The 20,117-nt window shown below is 42.2% G+C and overlaps 1 protein-coding gene across 1 annotated transcript in view; it reads left to right on the forward strand.

Annotated features, from left to right (window-relative positions):
- Positions 1 to 5,306: 5,306 nt before the first annotated feature.
- The window catches only part of Samd12 (sterile alpha motif domain containing 12), a 379,029-nt gene continuing 364,218 nt past the window's right edge, over positions 5,307 to 20,117 (forward strand). The window contains exon 1 of the mRNA XM_026393884.2: positions 5,307 to 5,431. Coding sequence (XP_026249669.1) covers positions 5,419 to 5,431 — 13 coding nt within the window. The 5' untranslated portion in view covers positions 5,307 to 5,418. The remainder of the gene's footprint in view (positions 5,432 to 20,117) is intronic.

Below are 20,117 nucleotides of genomic sequence, written 5' to 3' on the forward strand. Positions count from 1 at the left end.
GGCCTTTCAACAGTACTGGATTCATGGTGACTGCGTAACAAATGTTTGTTGAATAAATAGATTAAAACAAGGGAGGAAGCACATGTACTTGTGTGTGAAGTGATGATTAGAACTTTGGAAAGGAAGTAAAAGTGACATTTTTGAGCACCTGATAGGAACAGGTAAATTTGTACACTTCACCTTCCTTAGTAAGAAAACTAACTAATGTGTGGTGTTAACTATATTCCAAGTACCTTTCTAAGTGATCTACCCAAGTTAAGTGATTTAATCCTAAAATAACCCTGTTATGGTTTGAATATGAAGCGTTCACCAAAGGCTCATGTGCTGAAGGCTTGGTCCCCAAGGCAGCAGAGTTCAGAGATGGAGCGATTGGGGAATGAGTGGATCATGTAGGCTCTGACCTCATCAGGGGACTAATCTGTTAATAGCTGAATGAACTACTGGGGGGCGGTGGAAACTGTAGAAGAGGGACCAGGTTAAAGAAAGTAGGTCACTGGGAGTGTACCCTGGAAAGGCATTTCTTGTCCCCACCCAGTCCTCTCTTCTCTCTCTCACCCCCACCCCCCTTGGTGTTTCCTGGCTACCATAAGCTGAGCAGTTTTCCTCCATCATGCCCTTCTGCCATAATATTCTGCTTTGTCTCAGACCCAAAGGCAATGGAACAGGCTGACCTTGGACTGAAACCTCTGAAACTGTGAGCCAAAGTAAATCTTTCTCCTTTGTTTTTCTTAGGGACTTGTCAACAGCAGTGAGAAGCTCGCTAAGAAAAACACTATGAGAATCTTCACTGCCAATTATAATTGTGGAAACATGCTTGATGCTTTCAAATACCATATCCAGGGAGAAGTAACTCGTACTCACCGGAACCAGGTTCTGAATCCAGGTCTGTCTGACTTCCACAGGATGGTGGCAGAGAGAATGGAGAAGCCTTCGTTCAAGAGGGGTGTTGCAAAGGAACATGACAAGATTCAGTGAGAGCTTACTGGAACACATGAGAGAGAACTGTCGAATGTGTCTCTTCTTACCAGGCATTGTGCTCCCTTATTAACAATTTTGCAAAATAGAAGATTATAAACACTTGATATCTGGGAAGTGAAAGTTCTATCCACAGAATCTGATTTACTTGGTCAATATTGGTATTATTAATATTATCATTGTTTTTAACTGTCTCAACCTACAAAAATATGGCCAGGATTACAGTCTGTTTTGTACAGGATGTGTCCTGTATTCATTTCTATTGCTGCATAACAAATTATCACAAAGTTAGCAACCTAAAACAATAGCTCTTTGTTAGCTCCTAGTCCTGGAGCTCAGACATCTGGGAGGGCTCATCTGGGTTCTCTGCTAAGTGTATACAAAACCTAAATCAAGGCGTCAGCTGGCTTAGACTCTTATCTGAAGCATCTGGGGAAGGATTCTCTTGCAGGCTCATTCATGTTGTTGAGAATCCAGCTCCTGATAACCACAGAACCAATGCTTCTGCTACCTTATGGGCTAACAGTCAGTGGCCAAGTGCATCCCTTCTCATGTTGCTCCCTTCATTTTTAAAAATTTTTTTATTAGTTGCTCAAAACATTACAATGATTTTGACATATCATACATTTTGCTCCCTTCATTTTTAAAGAGTAAAGAGTGCTGATTACTTCTCATGCCTCGGATTTTTTGTAGTTCCTCTTTTACCATCCTTTTCTGCTACTAGCTGGAGAAAGATCTCTGGTTCTAAGGAAAGATACGATAATTTCAGGCCTGCCCAAATAATTTACTTTTTAAAAGATCAACTATCATGGTATAACATTTTTAGGCCTTCTTCTAGAGATGTAGTCTACCATATATACCAAGTACCTAGATGAATGCCTGGCTCATAGTAGATCCTCCAAACACACTTGTTAAATGAAATTGAATGGAACTGCCACTTTTTCTGGCAAAGAAAGAACCTGAGAAGGCACCGAAAATTAAAGAGTGGATGGTAAATGGATCATTTATCATACCTGGTGGAATTTAAGCATTTATTCATCTTCAAAATTTTGTTGGGCTCTAATGTACATATAAACTTGCACAAATCATATGTATATAGCTCAGTATGTGCTCATAAACAATATACATGTTTGTAAATTGCATAACAACCAAGGACACCATCGCATGTGAACCTGTGAGGCTTGCTTCCAGAGCTTGCTGTTCTTCCATATAAATGGAAGCACTATAACATATGTTTTTTTGTATGATTTTTTTTCACTCAACATTCTGCTTGTATGCAGCTTCTAAGATGGCTACTAGGGCCCCCTACTTTCTGTATTCAAAGTCTTGCCTAATTCCCTCCTCCTGAGGAACCTGCTTCTCATTAATATGGCAACACTGAGGGATGGCACTTTATGCTTTGTAGATGAAGAAGAAAAACTGAAGACATCATGTACTTACTTGTATATAAATTCTAGGTGTTGCAAAATATTATGCTTTTTCTCCCAACATTTAAAAATGTAAATCACACTTAGCTCTTAAATAGGTGGTGCCTAGTGGTCATAGCGGCAACATTTTATTGACTCCTGCTCTATAGGACTATTTGGTTATATCATGATTTATTTATCTAATCTATTATTGATGAATATTTGGGTTGTTTCCCACTTGAGAAATATAAAAACAATGCAGCCATAAACGTTCTTACATATGTCTTATAGAGAACACAGCATACATGTAAAAGTAGAATTGCTAGGTCATGAGACAAGAGGATGTTGAGCTTAATATGTCAAGAGCTGTTCCAAAGAGGTTGCATCCATTTACACACCATCAGCAATATGAGTCCTTACTGCTTCATGGTCTTAACAGGAATTGGTATTTCCTGTCTTTTTATTTTGGCCATTTTATTGAGAACTGCAATTTTTTTCAAAAGTATCCCAGGTGATTTCAATATTCCACTAGAATCAGAAACCTCTGCTTAACTGCTGCTTATCATTTATTAGTTTGAAGCACATGAAACCACACTGGTTATTGGTTTAAAACGGTCAAACAGCCTGCTTCACATGGTTCAAACTAATATTTCATTCACATCCTATTTATGTTTATACTAAAATTCAACAGGCACACACATCAGGTGGGAAAGTTATTAAAGACTTAGGCTAAAATAAAGTTTTTGCATTAGCAATAAATTTCAGTGACTTATACTTATCACTCAGATATTTAAGAGCTTGAACAATGATTTTCAGCTTTGCTGAAGATTAGAATCACCTGTGGACTTTTAAAACTTAAGTGCTTCTACCCAAACCCCTAAAGTATGAAAAATAGAGACATATTTGTACAGCCAATGTTGAGAACCACTGACATTGCCTATAGTGTGGTGTTATGGTTAAAGCTCATGTGTGAGACAATGAATGAAGGTTTAGAGAAGAAGTGAATTAATCCCCTGATGGGATTCAATGAGTGATAACTGGTGGTGGGTAGGGTATGGCTAGAGGAGGTGGGTTACCAGAAGTGTGCTGTTGCGGTATATATTTTATATCTGGCCAGAAGAGTCTCTCTCTTTCGCTCTCTCTCTGCTACTGATCATTATGTGAGCCACTTCCCTCTGCCACACTCTTCTGCCATGATGTTCAGCCTCAGCTTGAACCCTGAAACCTTAAGTCCCTACCTAGACTTTTCCTCCCCTAAAATTGTCCTGGTCAGTCTTTTAGTCACAGCAGCAAAAACTATAACTAAAACATATGGCTCTGCTTTCCATCTATTAAGTCTAAAGAAAGACTTAACACTTTGATGACTATATGCATGAGGCAGGAGGAAAGCACTGGGTTTCAGCACTTTCCAGGTTTTAGAATATGTAGCTGTATATTAAATCCAACAATTCTTTTCAATGGAACGTTTGTCTTTCTGGATAGATCTCTCTATTGTACCTAGGATGGAAGCCTGAGGTTTGATTTGTACCGTTCCATGAACTCAGATTTAAAGTATCACCAAGGGTATTTAATGATTACATGCAGGTAGTTTTAAAAGTACCTATTCTCTATACAGTCATGCTAGCCAACAGGAGGACTAAGTGAGTAAATAGTGACCAGAGAAACAGGTGTGCCATACACTCTCAAACAAAACTATTGTGAAAATTTTTCTTTTAGATTTTTTCCAAGACAGACAAAAGCCTAAGTAGTCATCATGGAATCTGGTCTTTGTACTTCCTTGGAGTTATTTTGCAGAGCAGGGTTAAAAGGGGGGAGGGTGGGCACTGGTGCTAAGGTTTGGGTGATCGAAGTACCAGAAATTTCTGAGCTCCAAGCCTTTAAAGTCTTAATCCAATCCTAAATCAGATTGTTGTCATGATCATTTCCTTACTCCTTCCAGTCATAACTGCATCTGTATTTCCTCATGCAGCAGAAAAAAAGTTTGGGAACTTATTTTTTTTTTTCAATATTTACCAGCTCTGGAATTATATTGCCATCTACATGATTCCCCTTATCCTTTCTTTTTATAGCATCACCAGCTCCTGAAGGTAGAGCATAGGTTCAGAAGTCAAAAGAACACTAATTCTTGGGCACTATTATTAGGCTCTATCCCTGGCCACCAACAGACTCCCAGGCCGGGGAGGGTGAAAGCCTCACACACCTCACTAGCCAGGGAGGTTTTCTTGGTCAGATGTCCTTCAATGGAATCCTGGCTCCTAGGTTTTGCTCCTAATAATCCCTTGGGGATGCTGTCTATTGGGTATTTTTAGGCCACTCCCGCATTCACCCACGCCTATGATAAGTATTTAGCCTCCAGAACCACCCTGGAGGATTAGAAGACCGCTGCTGGACCTGGCGGGATTCCCCACAAACCCCACACATCCCGGGGTCCAGAGGAACAAGTTTCAACCGCATCCTGTGCAGCAGGTCTCTGGCTCAGGTGGAGCACCCCAGACACCGGTGGCTCTACACGCCCCCCAAAACGAGTGGACCAGGGACCAGAGCATATCGCAACCCGGCGGCCCTCTGCCTAGAGCAGCGTGGGGGCCAGGTGCCTAGGCGCTCCTAATGACAGGGAAGGTCTCAATCACCGATCCCTCCTCTTAGCACCGAAAGAAGGAAGCATGGCATCTTGGGAGATGTAGTCCAGCCACCTCCCGAGGCTCCGCGGTACCCTGTCCTCTTAACGAGTCCCCTAGGAGAGATTGCTTGGTCCGAACCCGCTGATGCCCAAGCTGCCGTCCGAGTGTGGCCGCAAGCCGCGCTCCGCGGGGACTCGGGGTGTCTCGGGATCCCGGCTAAGGAAGGGGACTACACTTCCCAGCCGCCCTGCGCCGAGCAGGGAGCCGGCTGCTTGCTTTGCGTGACCGCGGCAGGTTGGTCCTGGAGCAGATGAGCGCAGAATATTTAGGCGAAAGCGAGAGGAGGGGGGGAGCGCGGGGCAGGAGGAGTACCTCGGCCAAGAAAATTATGCATGCGTTAGGGAAGCTCTGAGAGAATGGCTGTGGAAGGTAAGGGACGCTTGGGGCATTTTAAGCTCCCTCTTAACCCGCGCACCCCAATCCACACATCCCTGCTGAAGCTCGGCGATCGTGGGGAGGCGAAAAAAGGGGGTGGTGGAGAGTGGGCCCCTTCCTCCTACACCACTTGGCACTCACCTGAGCGAGGAAGGCCGGAAGGCGCATTATTGTCTTGCTTTGGAGAGACTCTGGGTGAGCAGGACTTTAGGGTAGGAGGTGACGAGAAGAGTGCCCCTAATTCAAAACGATATGCTGGAAATGGAGGGAAAGCCGGGGAGTTCGGCATGAGGTTTCAGCCCCAAGGTGCCCTTTTATCCTGCCCACTCCTGCAAGACAGACTGGGTGTCCCCTGGACTGGGGATGCTCACTTTGCCCCTCCAATCGTGGGAGAGGACCCTGACCAGGTGCGTCATCGGGAAGCTTGGACTGCGATTGGGTCAAGGGCCCTGCACCCAGTGTACCCAGCAACAGCACAGCAGATGTACCCCGAGGGTGAAGGTGTCCCTACACCTGTCCGTGTTTATACAGCTCTTCAGGGATTAGTAAAGTTTACAGAAACGAAGTGGAATCAGCCTGGGGTGGGGGGACTGTAGGAAGACAACCCGCCTCTTTGGAAAGCCTTTACGTTGAGGATCACCTTCCTCCACCCCCCCCCCAATTAATTTTGAACTTTGGACTTGCTAATTGCACAGCTCTACCTCCTTTGAACTTCCTGGTTAAAAGTAGAGTCAGGTGATTTTGAAGGGATTCCAGTTCTTCATCTCAGGTTCACTTACTTTGGAACAAGGGCTTTCTTATTGATGGTACTTTCTGGGGGAGAGGAGACACACGTGGACCAGAAGGGTTTCTGATGTCAAATTAAGGGTCAAAGTGCGCCTGAATGATAAAGTGATAAAATCAAGGATCTAAGTGGGAGCCTACCTTCACCACCAGAGTTGTGCTTCTACAGAGGGGAACTGAGGTAGGAAAAAGAGGGCATGTCTGCCAGCAGCAGCAGGCTCCTTGCCAAGGGGAAATGAGCCTGTTCCTTGTAGAACAGAAGCAACCACATGGGATTACTTGCTTCTGCCTCCCCTTCCTGTACCAGGAGAGAGAAATTGATATAACCTGACTCTTGCTTTCCTTATAATTACTGTCTTAACAACCTAAATTAGCAACAGCCCAGCTCCTGTACTCAGAACCCATGAACTCAGGAAACTACTGCCTCTAAGCTGTCTCAGGTTCAGAGATCCTCAGCTGGCCGCTACCTGCTTTTCCAACCACATCCACAAAAATGAGCTTCATTCTTTCTTTCCCTCTCTTAGATACCGAGATAGATTGATCTGCCATTAAAAAAAAAAAAAACCCAAAGACTTTTCTAGTTTGTCTTTTCTGTGCAAACATAAAAATAGGGCAAGAATTTGTCTTTGTGCATTGTGACATCTGATTAAGGAGACAAGATTTCAGATACCTCAAAAACAAAAAGTCGAGGTAGAGTTCATTTTGAGCTTGAGACCAACCGTGGGTTGCTGGAACCCTTCCACTCACTCATCAGATGACATTGATTATAATCTTTTTGCTTCTCTTGTGTCCCCAAGTGAGGGATACTCCCACTTGTTGGCAGTCCACTGTGTTATTTTTTTTTTTAAGTTGTAGTTGGACGCATACCTTTTTTTTTAAAAAAAAAAATTATTTATTTTTATGTGGTGCTGAGGATCAGGATCCAGAGCCACACATGTGCTAGGCGAGCGCTCTACGGCTGAGGCACAACCCCACCTCAGTCCACCGTGTTCTTGAAGACAATTTACTGTTCACTGTAAGAAGTATAGAATTACTCATATTTCTTGTCTAATGGGTAATCATACCAGTGGAGCCAGACCTTACCAAAATAAGCTCTGAAAAGAAGTATGTGTGGAATACAGAGAATTTGTTTTATTTTCTAGTGACTTATTTGGCTAAAGTGCCTATCTAGTAAATAGGAGATCCTGGTTCTGAATCACAATGAGCTCTGAACTTGAAAAATGAAGGAAGTGTTTTAAGCTTTGTTGAAAATGTGATTCCTGTCTCTGGTCTTTGCAGAGGCAGTTTACTCAGCAGGGACTGGGACCTTCTTGGCTCCTCCCATGTCATCTTGCAAGGTTTAAGACAAGCTTCTCTTCCTCTGGGAACCTGTTCCAGTCCTCCCTGTCTCTCTACCTTCCCGTTGCTTCCTTAGTACCCACCCATGCTTATATCTACCCTAGGATTTACCATACTTAATCTCTCTACTAGACTCTAAGCCCTTGGCAGGTAGAGACCATGTGCTCTTTGATTTCATCTTCCCGCCCAATAGCATAGGACCTGGCCCATCATGAGTACTCAAAAAATTCTTGCAGATTACATGGCAATACATATATTTATGGAGCTTTGATAACTGGCTCCAGAAGAGCGTCTGAGGCTTTCTTAGCCTAAATGCCATAAACAGGGACTTCTGAGATAGTTGAAGATAGGGGGGACTTTTAAAGGAAGAACTCCTCCCTTCAGTCTTTTGTCTTGATGTTCAAAGAAGCAGAGCTGTGGTTTTCCTCTGCTGTTGAGGATGGCATTGTCCTTCTAGGACACATCTGAGATGTGTAGAAAGTGCTATTGGGAGCTGCTGTTTGTATTTTGTGCCGGTATGCTGGCAATGCTAAATGTCCTGCAGTGCTTGATAATCCCATACAAAGTTTCCAGGCCAAGACCATAATGACCACTTTACCCAAACTTCTTGAGAAACACTGATTCAGAGAATAAGGAATTTTGCTAGAGGAACTGGAGGAGGAAATATAGAAACTGTTACTTACCATCTGAGCTTTAGTTTCCACATCTGGAATAAAAATGGGCTCACTATTGTTTACTTCCTGGGAACATTGTGAGAATTGAATTAAATAAATGAAGGATCTAATAGGAGGGTCCCTAGAATCAAGATTCTCAGGAAGTGTTGGGTGTACACCCTCTCTTTAGAAAAAGTCATAGTATTTGGCACGTGTGTTGTATCTCAAATTTTCACTAATCCATGCCTGCCAGTCTTTCTAATTAGTAACAAATTAGAAGGATTTTATAATGTGTAACCTTTCTCTTAAGTAAACTTGAACTTGTAAAAGTGTTAATTGCAAGTAGGATACTCTTTTGTTTTGCTGAATCTGAAGCTTTGTATTTAAGATGAAAAAGAGGTGCCATTTGTTTATTGTTTTATGGCTTCCCTGGGTTATATTTTCATCTCCGAATTTAAGAACATCCTACTTATGGTCCCTAGCCTTATTGTGACCTATGCTTTGTTTTGCATTTATGGGCAGCTGAGCATCTGAAAAGTGTGTTTTCCAACCACAGAACAGGGCGCCACTTTATGGTCTGTATTGGATTGGGATTATATTGGCATGTATTGTCTTTTTTTAATGGAGAAATAGGACCCCTAGATAGACTGTAGAAGATAGCATGCAGGAACTACAGTCAACCATTCTCCATGGCCAGACTGTGTGGACAGTTGTGACCATGTGACTGATAAGACCTTATCTGAGAGAAAGAGATTGCAGTATTATACAGGAAGAAGAAAAATGTAGACTCATAAGGGACAGTTTTGTTTTCATCTAAGAGCAGTGCCTGGCACTTAGGACCCCCACAATAATTGTTTCATGAATGGAATATATAAATGCCCGATTCCCCCAAGCCAGAGAAGAGGTTTTCTTCTTGTTCCCAGTTCCTCTCCTCCTTCATCCTTAGATTTTTATGAAAAAAGTAGGGTGGGTGAGCACTGTACATAGTGTTTCCATTCCAGGTAGGATACAATAGTCTTCTTACATGGCAATATATATATATATATATATATATATATATATATATATATATATATATATTTTTTTTTTTTTTTTCCAATTTTCAGTACCCCTCCCAATATTTCAAATGGAAGTGAGTGCACTTGAAGTGACATCTGTTGGAGGATCTGACTTTTCCATTTTAAGTGCTTGAATTGACTTATCAAATGACCTCTGATAAGTCACTTGGTGCTCAAATTCTATAGTTTTTCTGCTGTAAAAGAGTGGAAAAAAGACTACTGATCACTGGTCCTTTTTTAAGTCTGGGGGAAAATGTGGAAAGAGGTGCCTGGGTTTTGGGGGCCAGTAGATGCTGACTCTTCACCCACCTTGAATTGAGAACTTTGCCAGAGTTAAAGGAGTAATAATGGGACAGTAAAATGTCACCTTCCTCACAAGGGTATATGGGTAACTTTTTCTGGCTTTGTGTCAGTGACCTTCAGGGGCACCTCCCTCTAGATTAGAGTATGTGTTCCCCCAGCAACTAGGTGGGACTGATCACCAGATAGTTGCCTCCTTTTGTCCTGAGAGCAGCCCCTGAGAAGGTGTAGATAGAGACCAGAAGCATCATTCTGAAGAATTTCCCCTCATATGACACGGGAAGCAAAGGAGAGGTGCTTCCTCCTGTCCTTGGGTGACTTTCTGTCAATGCCAGCCCACCTGAACTTTTCTAACTACCTTTTCTTGTGGTCTTAGGCCTGGCCCATGGTAGACCCTCTGGAAAGCTTAGATGAGTGAATGGATGACAATCGAATTGCCAGGTGGCATTGTGAGTGCTTTTGATTCCCACAGTAGCTTCCGAAATGCTTCAGGAGAGCTCCCAACTGTATCATCTTCAGAGTAGGCATAAAAGCAGTGGGACTATGGACAAGTTTCTCTAATAGGTACTGAGCCTTGCAGGGCCGTGGTGTTGGTAAACTAACCGCTTCCCTGTCCTCTACCATTTCATGTATCACCAAGTATCTTCTTTTCTTCTTACTTGCTTTCCTTTTGTTCTCTAACCTATCAGATCTGAGCTTCCTATCCCAGCAGTTTCTGTTGAGCACTCTGCTTTAGGACCTGAGAATGGTGACTAGACACTCATTGAGAATTCCTGTGCAGTGACTGTGTGAACCAGAAGTGGGGCCTCAAATCCTGGGTGGAACTTGCTGTGGCAGAGGTTCCTGCCACTCCCATGTCTTCCGCAGCCCTCTCAGACAGGGCTTCAGTCTAATCCAGGGTTGCCACGCATAGCACAGCGCTTACTAATTCTTCTCCTGCCACCCTTTCTTTCTCATCAGCCTTGCTGTTGTTCTCTTATGCTAAAAGAAACAAGGGCTGGTGCTAAGGAGGGGAGATGGTGCGAAACTTTGCTGGCATAGCAGAGTCTACAATGCTGAGTCACAGTACCTGCTGTGGTGACAAGTTACAAGAAGGCAGCCTGAAGTCTGAAGCCCATGATTGAACCCCAGGAATGTTGTGCATTTAATTCATGGAAAGGGGGGCTGTTGCAAATTTTCATTCACTGGCGTTGAAGCAGCTTTTGCATTTCTGTGGATAAGCAGTACAGGGCTGCCTGCTGCCCAGAACGCTACTAGATCTGGTGGGGATCTAATAAAGCAGGGAGCTGAGCCCTTCAACTCCCTTCCCCTGCCACAACCCTCACTTTCGTGAAGGAGACAGAGAAGCAGATTAGGCTGAATGATATCAGTTCTAAATAAAAGCACAAACACCATATCGTGGGAGGGCAGAGAACAAATGTAGCATTTAGTTCTGAGCTGGTTCTGCGCTGGACGGGGTAGCCTAACGGAAGGAGTAGCCTTTGAGCAAGGCTTTGAGTAGGATTTTGATGGGTGTGTGTGGGGGAGGGCAGGAAACAGTAGTGTATGTATAATGTGGGCTCTCTAATGGGTTTTTTCCATTAGGTTGATGTGGTGGTTCTTCCCTGTGGTCATAAAAGTGAATGAGAAGATTTCTAAGTCTTGCCTGGCGCGCGCGCGCACACACACACACACACACACACACACACACATACACATATATATTTTTCCCCTATAGTTTCTGTTATCTGCTTGGCCAAACCTTCAGCACTCCCCACAGCCCAGTTGGATCTTGAATATGGCCCTTTTGAAACCAAAGGAGCAAGCAAGGGAAGCTCCTCCCTGGTAAATCAAGCTGATCCCTCCATGATTTCCTCAAGTGGAATGGAGCAGGCCCCCACCCTCTGCTCTGAGCTGGCTCATAAGAGCAAATGTGGTTATATTTAGTCTGATTTTTCTAAAGTGTGGGTGCAAGAAGCTGCTCGCATGGCTTGCCTCCCGGAGTGAGGAACAGGATGGGCTGGCAGCTGCTGGTGACAAGGGTGGCCTGCCTCACTGCCTCCCTCTTCCCAGGGCACTTGGGCCTGGGGAGCTACTAAGAAGGTTGGGTTCCTTGTCCCTCCCTGATCCTCAGGCCTGCCTTGCTGCTGGAGAAGGTGTTCCTGGTATTCTGTTCAGCACATCCTGGGTCTCAAGTGATTTGACAGCCTTTGTAGACTGCTGTGAATTGGGGCTCTTAGAGCCACAGCTGACTTGGAGACTTGGGGCAGAATGGGCTCTTGGTCTGTCACTGCGCCCACAGTGTGTGGCTGTCCCCAAGGGTGCTACAGCTTTGGCAGTGTTGGCTTTATGTAAGCTCTACAGCCAGACAAGGGTTGATCATCTCTTCTGAGGACCTGCAATGTTTGCCTGGCTAATTCACTTAATGGCTCAGAACTCTTTTGTTCATCCATCCAATGGAAATATTAATAGTAATGAATTCATAGGCATGTCATGGCATTAAGTTTGTATCAAGAAAGGTCTTTTTTTTTAATATTTATTTTTTAGTTCTCGGTGGACACAACATCTTTGTTGGTATGTGGTGCTGAGGATCGAACCCGGGCCGCACACATGCCAGGCGCGCGCGCTACCTCTTGAGCCACATCCCCAGCCCCAAGAAAGGTCTTAAGACCTGGTTTCACAGGTGCTCAGTGACTATGCAATGAATAATCCTGCTGGTGGTGATGCTGTTTTACCTTATTTTTCTGCCACATAGGAAAATATCCGAGACGTTTTTATATCCCCATGTTAGTGCAGTGTGTGGGGTAACAGGTGTTGGATGATGGAAGACTCATTGATGGTTCTTAGAGTTAAGATATGGATAAAATGTAAGGCATCCTCAATTGTATTTTTTGATATATTCATTATCTGAATCCCTGCAGCTATGAAGCAACAGAGGGAAGTAAAACTCTCATGATAGGAGCTATTCATTAAAGGCTCATAACTTAATATAATTTTCCCTCTAAAAATTTACTTGCCTCTTAACACCAGCAATTTGGTAGGTTTACGTCTGATTATCTGATCAACACCCCGCCACACAATAAATATGCCTAGTAAGTTGATTTGAAAGAAAATTTTCAATTCTTTCCAAAGAGGAAAAATTTCATGGGCTCTATGAAAATGATGTTGTAAAACTGCTGAACTCATAAAACGATGGTCCAGTTAAAGTAGGCCAGATAATCAAGAAACAGGAGAAAAATGGGCTTTGATGTTGGCTTGAAAGGCATTCACAAGAGCCATTAGTGTCTTCCAAGAACTAAGAGAAGTCTTGGGCAAAAAGAGATGCCCTGAAATATTTTTTTTTTTGGGGGGGGGAAGTGATCTCCTTCACAATTGGACTATGAAAAGTCAAGTGTGAAATGGAAGATGTTTCCTCCTGCTGGCATAGATCTAGTTGCAGAAGTTATATAACAAATAAAAATGGATTCTTTTTCTATTCTAAGAATTAACACATATCACAAGTATAACCTAACTTAAGTTAAATAGGAGATAAAGCAAACTCTTCAGCTTCTTTTTTTCAAGATAAAGTATGGCTCAAACTGTTTCACTATTATTTTTGAAACTCTAGTCCCCATTGCAAATATATTCTCTTTCTCACTTTGTCTTTTATGATTTCATACTAGTATTTAAATTTTTTATATTTGGATTATTTAAGTATGATTCCATAATCAGCAAAATCATTTTTTGTATTTCTGTGAGTTTTAAAAGTATATACAGTGTTATAATCCCTACCACAATCAAGATATAGAACAATTCCAAGACCTCCCCACAACATTTCCTTATACCCTCCCCTTCACCCATGGCCTTTGAAGACACCAGTCTGAATTCTATCCCTCTGATTTTGTCTTTTCAAGAATGTTATATAAATGGTATCACATTCTGCCAGATTTGAGTCTGGCATCTTTCACTTAGGTGTACAGCCCTGAAATTTATTTATGTTGATGCATGCAATAGTTCAGTCCTTTTAATTGCTGATTAGGATTCCTTTGAATGGACACTGAAGTGTATTCACTCACTGACTGAAGGACATTTAGATTGGTTCTAGTAATTGATGATTATGAGGAAACCACTGTAAACAATTGCTTACAGGTGCATGAACCTGTTAATTTCTCTTGTGCAAATAGTGGGATTTTTCAAGGCAGACAGACAGACACACACACACACACACACACACACACTCTCTCTCTCTCTCTCTTAACCTTTGTAAGAAACTGCCAAATAATTTTTTAGAGTGGCTTTGCCTCTTGTACACTCTCCTTTATTTGGAAGTTTTCTTTGTAGAAATCATCTGGTAAAGAAGGCCTCAAGAAAATAAGAGACTTACATTAATGGGACCATGCAAGTAGTTGGGTGGAATCAGAAAGGGACAATTCTCCAGAAATGAGTTCCTTGAATGTGCAGTGTCACTATGGCACGTGTACACCCCTGATTTCCAGGCATTAGTCCAGTCTTCAGGCATGGTTTTAGCCTAAACATGCTATTAGTTTTAGCAAACCAAAGACACACCTTTTAAATTTAACTTTATAAGAAGTAGCATAAGAATTTGTTATCAACTTCTAAGTAATGGTTTTGTTGCTGTTTTGGAAAACAATCAGATAGGGAAATAGGCCAGGAAGACTTAATTTTGGGGAAAAGTCAGTAAGAATTGGGAAGGGAAGACCAGATTTGAGAGGCCACAGAAAGTGAGTTTAGCCAGAGAGGGGAAAAGATCACTCTGTTCCTGAAAGGAGTTGGTCTTGTCAAACAAGGTGACTTGGTCTTGCTGCAAGATGGATTGCATCTTGTGAAGCCTAAGAAAAGGTTTGTTGACTATTGATAGTTGATAGTGGTTAAACTTTGAGAATGGCAGGGGCCAGCCTCTGGTTTTGCAGCTGCGTGTGATTCTGCCCCAGATTTGAATCTCTCAAATGTGTCTTTGTACAGTAGGAGCAGTGCTTGTTCTTATACAGAAACCCTGTGTAAGAACTACAAAGAATTGCTAAAAAGTGAGTATGGAGCCTGATAGTGGAATTGCTTTCAAATTCAAAAAGATAGTCTCCTACATATCATTTTGATGGGAACATTCTGAGATTTCTAGGACTTATCACTGGCTTCTGAGACCATGGGCTGGAATGTTTGAATTTGGGATTGCTACAGATTGACTCCTAGACACACGGTTGCCTTAACGGTTGTTTGAGGTTGTAAAATGTGAACATTTTAGGTGAGGGTTTTTTTTTTTTTTGGTTTTGGAGAGACACCCGTGCTCTATGCAGAAGTGAAAATGTGTTCTTAACTAGGCTGTAGTATGTGTACTTTGTACTTGATTTTGTCTGGTGCTTTTTACTGCTTCTGTTGACCAGTGGTTTATTGGAGCAGGAGACTGAGCAATCAGTAACCAAGAACAGAGGTGGAGATGACGTGTCTGTCTCCTGGCCTTGGGTCTCTGAAAGCAGCACTAGATGTGTGCCAGTGCTTTGTGGTGGCCTCGGTCTTTCTTTCTGTTTCTTTTCTACAGAGAAATCCCGACTTTATTCCATTGTCGTTATTTAGTAAATATTTCTACCTGGATCATCTGTCAGATAGATATTTGGCATTAGAATCATCTAGGAAATGGATGTGGGTATCGCATTCATTTATTTTTGTAATGTTGTTTCTTAAAAATATATTTAAGAAAATTTACTGAAGACCTACTAGGTGCCAGGTTCTAAAAGAATTTGACTTGTAGTCATATGCTAAGGTGAGTAAATTTAGGAAAACTAGGTGGACCACAGACTGTGAGATCTTCTTAGGCAATATTCCCTTATATGATGAGTTTTCTGGATTATTCTTTTTGGGTAAAATAAATGGGACCCTAAGTCAAACCTGTGTCCCAAGCCATTCTTATCAAATATATTTGAGAGAGACTGATATAGAGGCAGGGTTTTTTGTCTAAGATAACAAGAGGGACTGAAGAATTTCATGTGGTGTTTAATCCCCTTACAACTGTAGGCATAGTTTGTGTATGGACATTATGTATATATTTCATGGGAAAATGATCTAGGGCTTCTATCCTTTTTCACAGGGTCTAAAGATGAATAATCTCAGATTAATGAGAACTGTCATTTGATTTTTTTTTTTTTATTCTCTGATCTACCCTCCGTGCTTTTTGCTGTCTGGTGCAAAGAAAACACTGGACTATTTGCTGAAAAAACAAAAGAATTAATGTTACTTGGTGCCGACTCTGAGCCAAGATCTTTATGTCATTCTCTAAAAATAAGTTCTTATAGTGCAGCGAGGTAGGTGGAAATTTCCCCCTATCTAATAACTGAGAGGGAATTTAGGTCCAGAGAAGACAGATACTTTTCCCAGGGCCACACTGCTATAATGCGTGGCAGAACCGAACTGGGAAGGCAAATGCCCCCTTTTGCAGAGAGTCCTTGCTTTTTCACCTTACTGTGTTGCTTTCTCTTTTGTCTCAGAGTGGGAGTTTGGTTCTGGGTTACTAGTTGTCTTTTGGAAACCTTGGTAACTTAAAAAAAAACAGCATTATAATAAAATCAAAGCATTAATCGTGCTCTGCAATAGGGGAAAATTTTGTTGAGTGGGTAAAATCTCAGTGTTTGGCTATTAATTGACTGCACATTTGCATCCTTTCTTTGTAAGGTTTTCCTGGTCTTTGGGTGTTTTGCTAAAGTTGTTTTTCCATGCTACCTTCCAATTCACCTGCACACCCCACATGCAATTAGTGAAAATCACCATTTCATTTAGACAACAAGTATTCATTGTGCACCTGCTGTGAACGCAGCACTGTGAATGTCAGAGGACCATATAAAATTCCCTCGGGGAGCTTATGGTTGAGTCAGAGATTTAAGACTCCGGTGCTAAATATATCACCAGAGAAAAGGCAGGAACCTGGGCAGGGGAGGCTGTGTGAGAGCTGCTCTCCCTCTGCATCAGAGCACAGCCTCCGTGCCCACAGCAGTGGTCCCCATAGTGCCCTGGACGCCTCTTGAGAAGTCCTGGTAGTTTTTCCATTGTTTCCTAATAGAGTGAACTTGCTGCTATGGGAAGTGTGGTCGTAGTCTGGAAAGACTGAAAAGATGAGGGAGAAGGTGAAGTGATAATAGAGTGATAAGGGAAAAGAAAGAAATGGGGGCAAATGTTGGACATATTTCCTAAGAAGAAAACAGCTAGGATGAGGGACTGTTAGAGGGAGTGGCAGATACATAATTGCTCCCAATTTTTCAGGTGCTCCACTGTCAATAAAACAAAGTCCAAGCTCTCCAGGGTGCCGTGGGTGGCTTCCTCTCCAGGGCTAATCCTAAGGAGCTTCCTAGGTACTCACAGCACACCTGGAATCCCTTGTCTTGCTGATGTGGTTCCTTTGCCTTGAATGCCTTTCTCCCACGTGTTCACACGTGGTCCTCCTGACATCCTCCTCTGAGCAAGAGCAGATTCCTAGTGGGGACAGCCTGACCACCAGGCAGCTGCCTTGTTTCATGGATGGGACCAGGAAGAGGAAACTAGAAGAAACAGGGAAGAAATAGCCAGTGGGAGAAATGTGCCCTTTCTGAGTCTTGGTATCACCTGATGCACAGGGAGCTGGCCAGGTGTGTGTCGGGACATGCCATTGGGTTTAGAAAACAATGAAATGAATGGGGAGGCGAATCTGTATGACTGTGGTTGAAGGATTAAGTGGCTAATGAGGAAGCTGCTCTTGAAGTACATGCATAGGAGAGAGAGAGAGAGAGAGAGAGAGAGAGAGAGAGAGAGAGAGAGAGAGAGAGAATGAATGATCAAAGTAAGTCTCGGAGATTGAAAATATGGGGAGAAAAGCTGGAACCAAGGCAGAGGTCTGTACCTAGGCAGGAAGCAAGTTCAAAGGAAGCTTTTATTTTATTTTTTTTTTCTTTCAAAGCTAGAAGATATTTGAGAGTGGTTATGGACTGAGTGAGTTGGCTTAGTGAAGAGGTAGAATTTGAAGATTCAAAGGACAGAAGAGATCACCCATAGGGCAGGGGCCATTAAGAGTTTAGATATTAACTCCTAGAGAAGGCAATGTTCTGACAGTGGTTCTGGCAGTTAAGGAGTGTTGAAACTGCAAAATAAATACATAATAAAAAATTAATTCCTGTACCATGTAATAGACACTGTTCTAAATACTTTTCATATTTTAACTCATTATCTTCACATCAATCCTATCAGGTAAAAGCCATTATAATCCCTATTTACAAATAATGAAAAGAAGAGAAAGGTCACATAACTTGCCCATTGTCACACAGCTTGTAAATGATGGAGCTGAAATTTGATCAAGATGCTGTCTAAAAAGATGATTATGCAATTTCCTAGTTTGGACTCTTTGGGGAATACTATATTAAGACATTATCATCTTAAGAATTTTTCTTAAAAATGAAACTATTGAAGTGTGAGCTAGAAGAACATGCAGGTCTTTGACAGTTTCTTGTAAGTTTCGTTGATTCTGTAGTAATTAACAGGCAGGGCTGGGATGGAGCAGGAAGATTTCTCTTGCTAAAGTATTGCGGGAGGACATAGCTTTTAGAACATGTTCTGGAGAGCTTAGGCTTGGGGGCATGCCTGCCTGTTCAGTAGGATTGGGTGCACCAGCTAGCCAAGAGGTACTCAAGGGCTCTCTAATCCTGCAGACTGGGAATGGGGTTTTAGGGAAGCAACAGGTCTAGTCTCAGAAAGGAAAGGGGAAAAAGAGGCCGGAAACAAATTTGGTCAACTTTACAATTTTACCAAGACAGAAACACCATCTCCATATCCTCCTATCCCCTGCTGCCTGACTTCCTGCTCTCAGAAGCTTTAAGATTCAGGCTTAGGTACTGAGGTCATTGTCCTTGATTCTAATGATAAAGGAGAGATTTTCCCTGGTTGGAGCTGAGTGCCTTGCTTACTAAGTACCCCTACCCATCCCTGGACACTCCTGCCCTCTGACTTGCCTTGCTGGGCAGGGTTCTTAATTGAAACTCAGTAGGTGGTGGCACTTGCATGCTAGCTGGGGCTCACACTGAGGCCATCATCATTGTATTCCCCCTGCCCTGGCCTTACACTGCACAGTGCTTTCCAGAGTAGTTTCTCCCCTGAGCCACAACGGGTCCACTGGCAAGCAGAGCAGACCCACCTGCCCCTTCTCATAAATGAGGATGTGAAGCATCCCTTGCCCAAGGTCACCTAACAGAGTAGTGGTAGAGCTTAGATTGAGAACTTAGTGTCTTGAGGCTTCTTATTGTGGCTTCTATCATTGCTGCCATGAGCACAAGGGATGGCACAGAGCCCACTTTGAAGTCGTTTGTAAATGAGATGTTAACAGCTGTCTGTAGTACTTGGCTTATGATTTTAAAAGGGCTCCAGAAACTTTCTTAAATTATGGCTGAAAGTAGCCAGAGTGGGGCATGAGGTCATGTAATTCTCCAGAGGTGCCTAGTCATTGGCTTAGTGGGATGAGAGGTCAAGTTCGTTATCTTTCCCAATATTTTGTTAATTCACCTCCAATACCAGATCTTCTAAATAGCCATATTAAGGTAATAATTAAAAAAATGTTTTTCTGAGCATAAAAATTCTTCATATTTCCCATAGGAATAAAAAGATCATGAAAATACTAATAAAGAACTAACAGTAACAGCAGAGATTTGAGTAGCTAACACTTACTAGGCGCTCACTGGTATCAGCAGGTAAATCCTAGTGCGGCTCTGCTGGGTTTGTGTCCAGGTCATACTGATTGTTGGTTATTTTAAATATTCCAGTTTTCACAACAATTAAAAATGGTTACTAGTATTATCTCTTTTCTACATGAAGAGATGAAGTCCTAGAGAAATTAAATAATTTCCCCAAGGTCACCAGGTAGAAAATGATGAAGTAAGAATTCAAACCCAAGTTCAGACGACTTAGAGTGTCTGCTCTATTGCCACTAAACAAATCTGCTACCCAGACACTTCAGTGGATCACACAAGGAGAGGTAACAACCTTTGGGATTTATCTACATCACTAGCTGAGTAACACTATTCTAGCAAATCTTAATAGTTGTTGATAAAATTTTAAAAAATATCAATGCATTCTTTTTGTAAATATGTACAAGGAAAACAAATCATCTCATTCTCTTTAGAGATAGCATTTAATGAGGCCAGTAATGGGAAGTCTTGAGAGGGCAATAAATAGCTGTCCAAATTTCCAAAGGAGTCATTATTTTCTGTTCTGTCCTGTCACTCATTGGTGGCCATCATCCAGGCTAAAGACATAAAAATCACCTTTTGTAATGAAAGGTGTATCTGTTGGATGGAACAAGAGGTCTTTGCAATACAAGGACAGCATTCTGGTGAGCTATGGAGATGAGTTATGACACACTTCCTAAATGCTATTCTACCTTCATTGAAGCTTATTGATTATTTATATGCACTACTTTTACCCAATTATTGCCATACTCTTTTATTCTTCAAATCTTCAATATCTTCTCTTCACAAGGTTTTCTTCCCATCTTTTTCTTTTGGAGTTTCATGTTGGTTGCCTCTATTTAGTCATCTTCCCGAAATTTGATTAATCTTGTCTTTTTCT

This window comes from Urocitellus parryii, chromosome 7, assembly GCF_045843805.1.
Source record: "Urocitellus parryii isolate mUroPar1 chromosome 7, mUroPar1.hap1, whole genome shotgun sequence".
In the NCBI taxonomy this organism is placed as follows: Eukaryota; Metazoa; Chordata; class Mammalia; order Rodentia; family Sciuridae; genus Urocitellus; species Urocitellus parryii.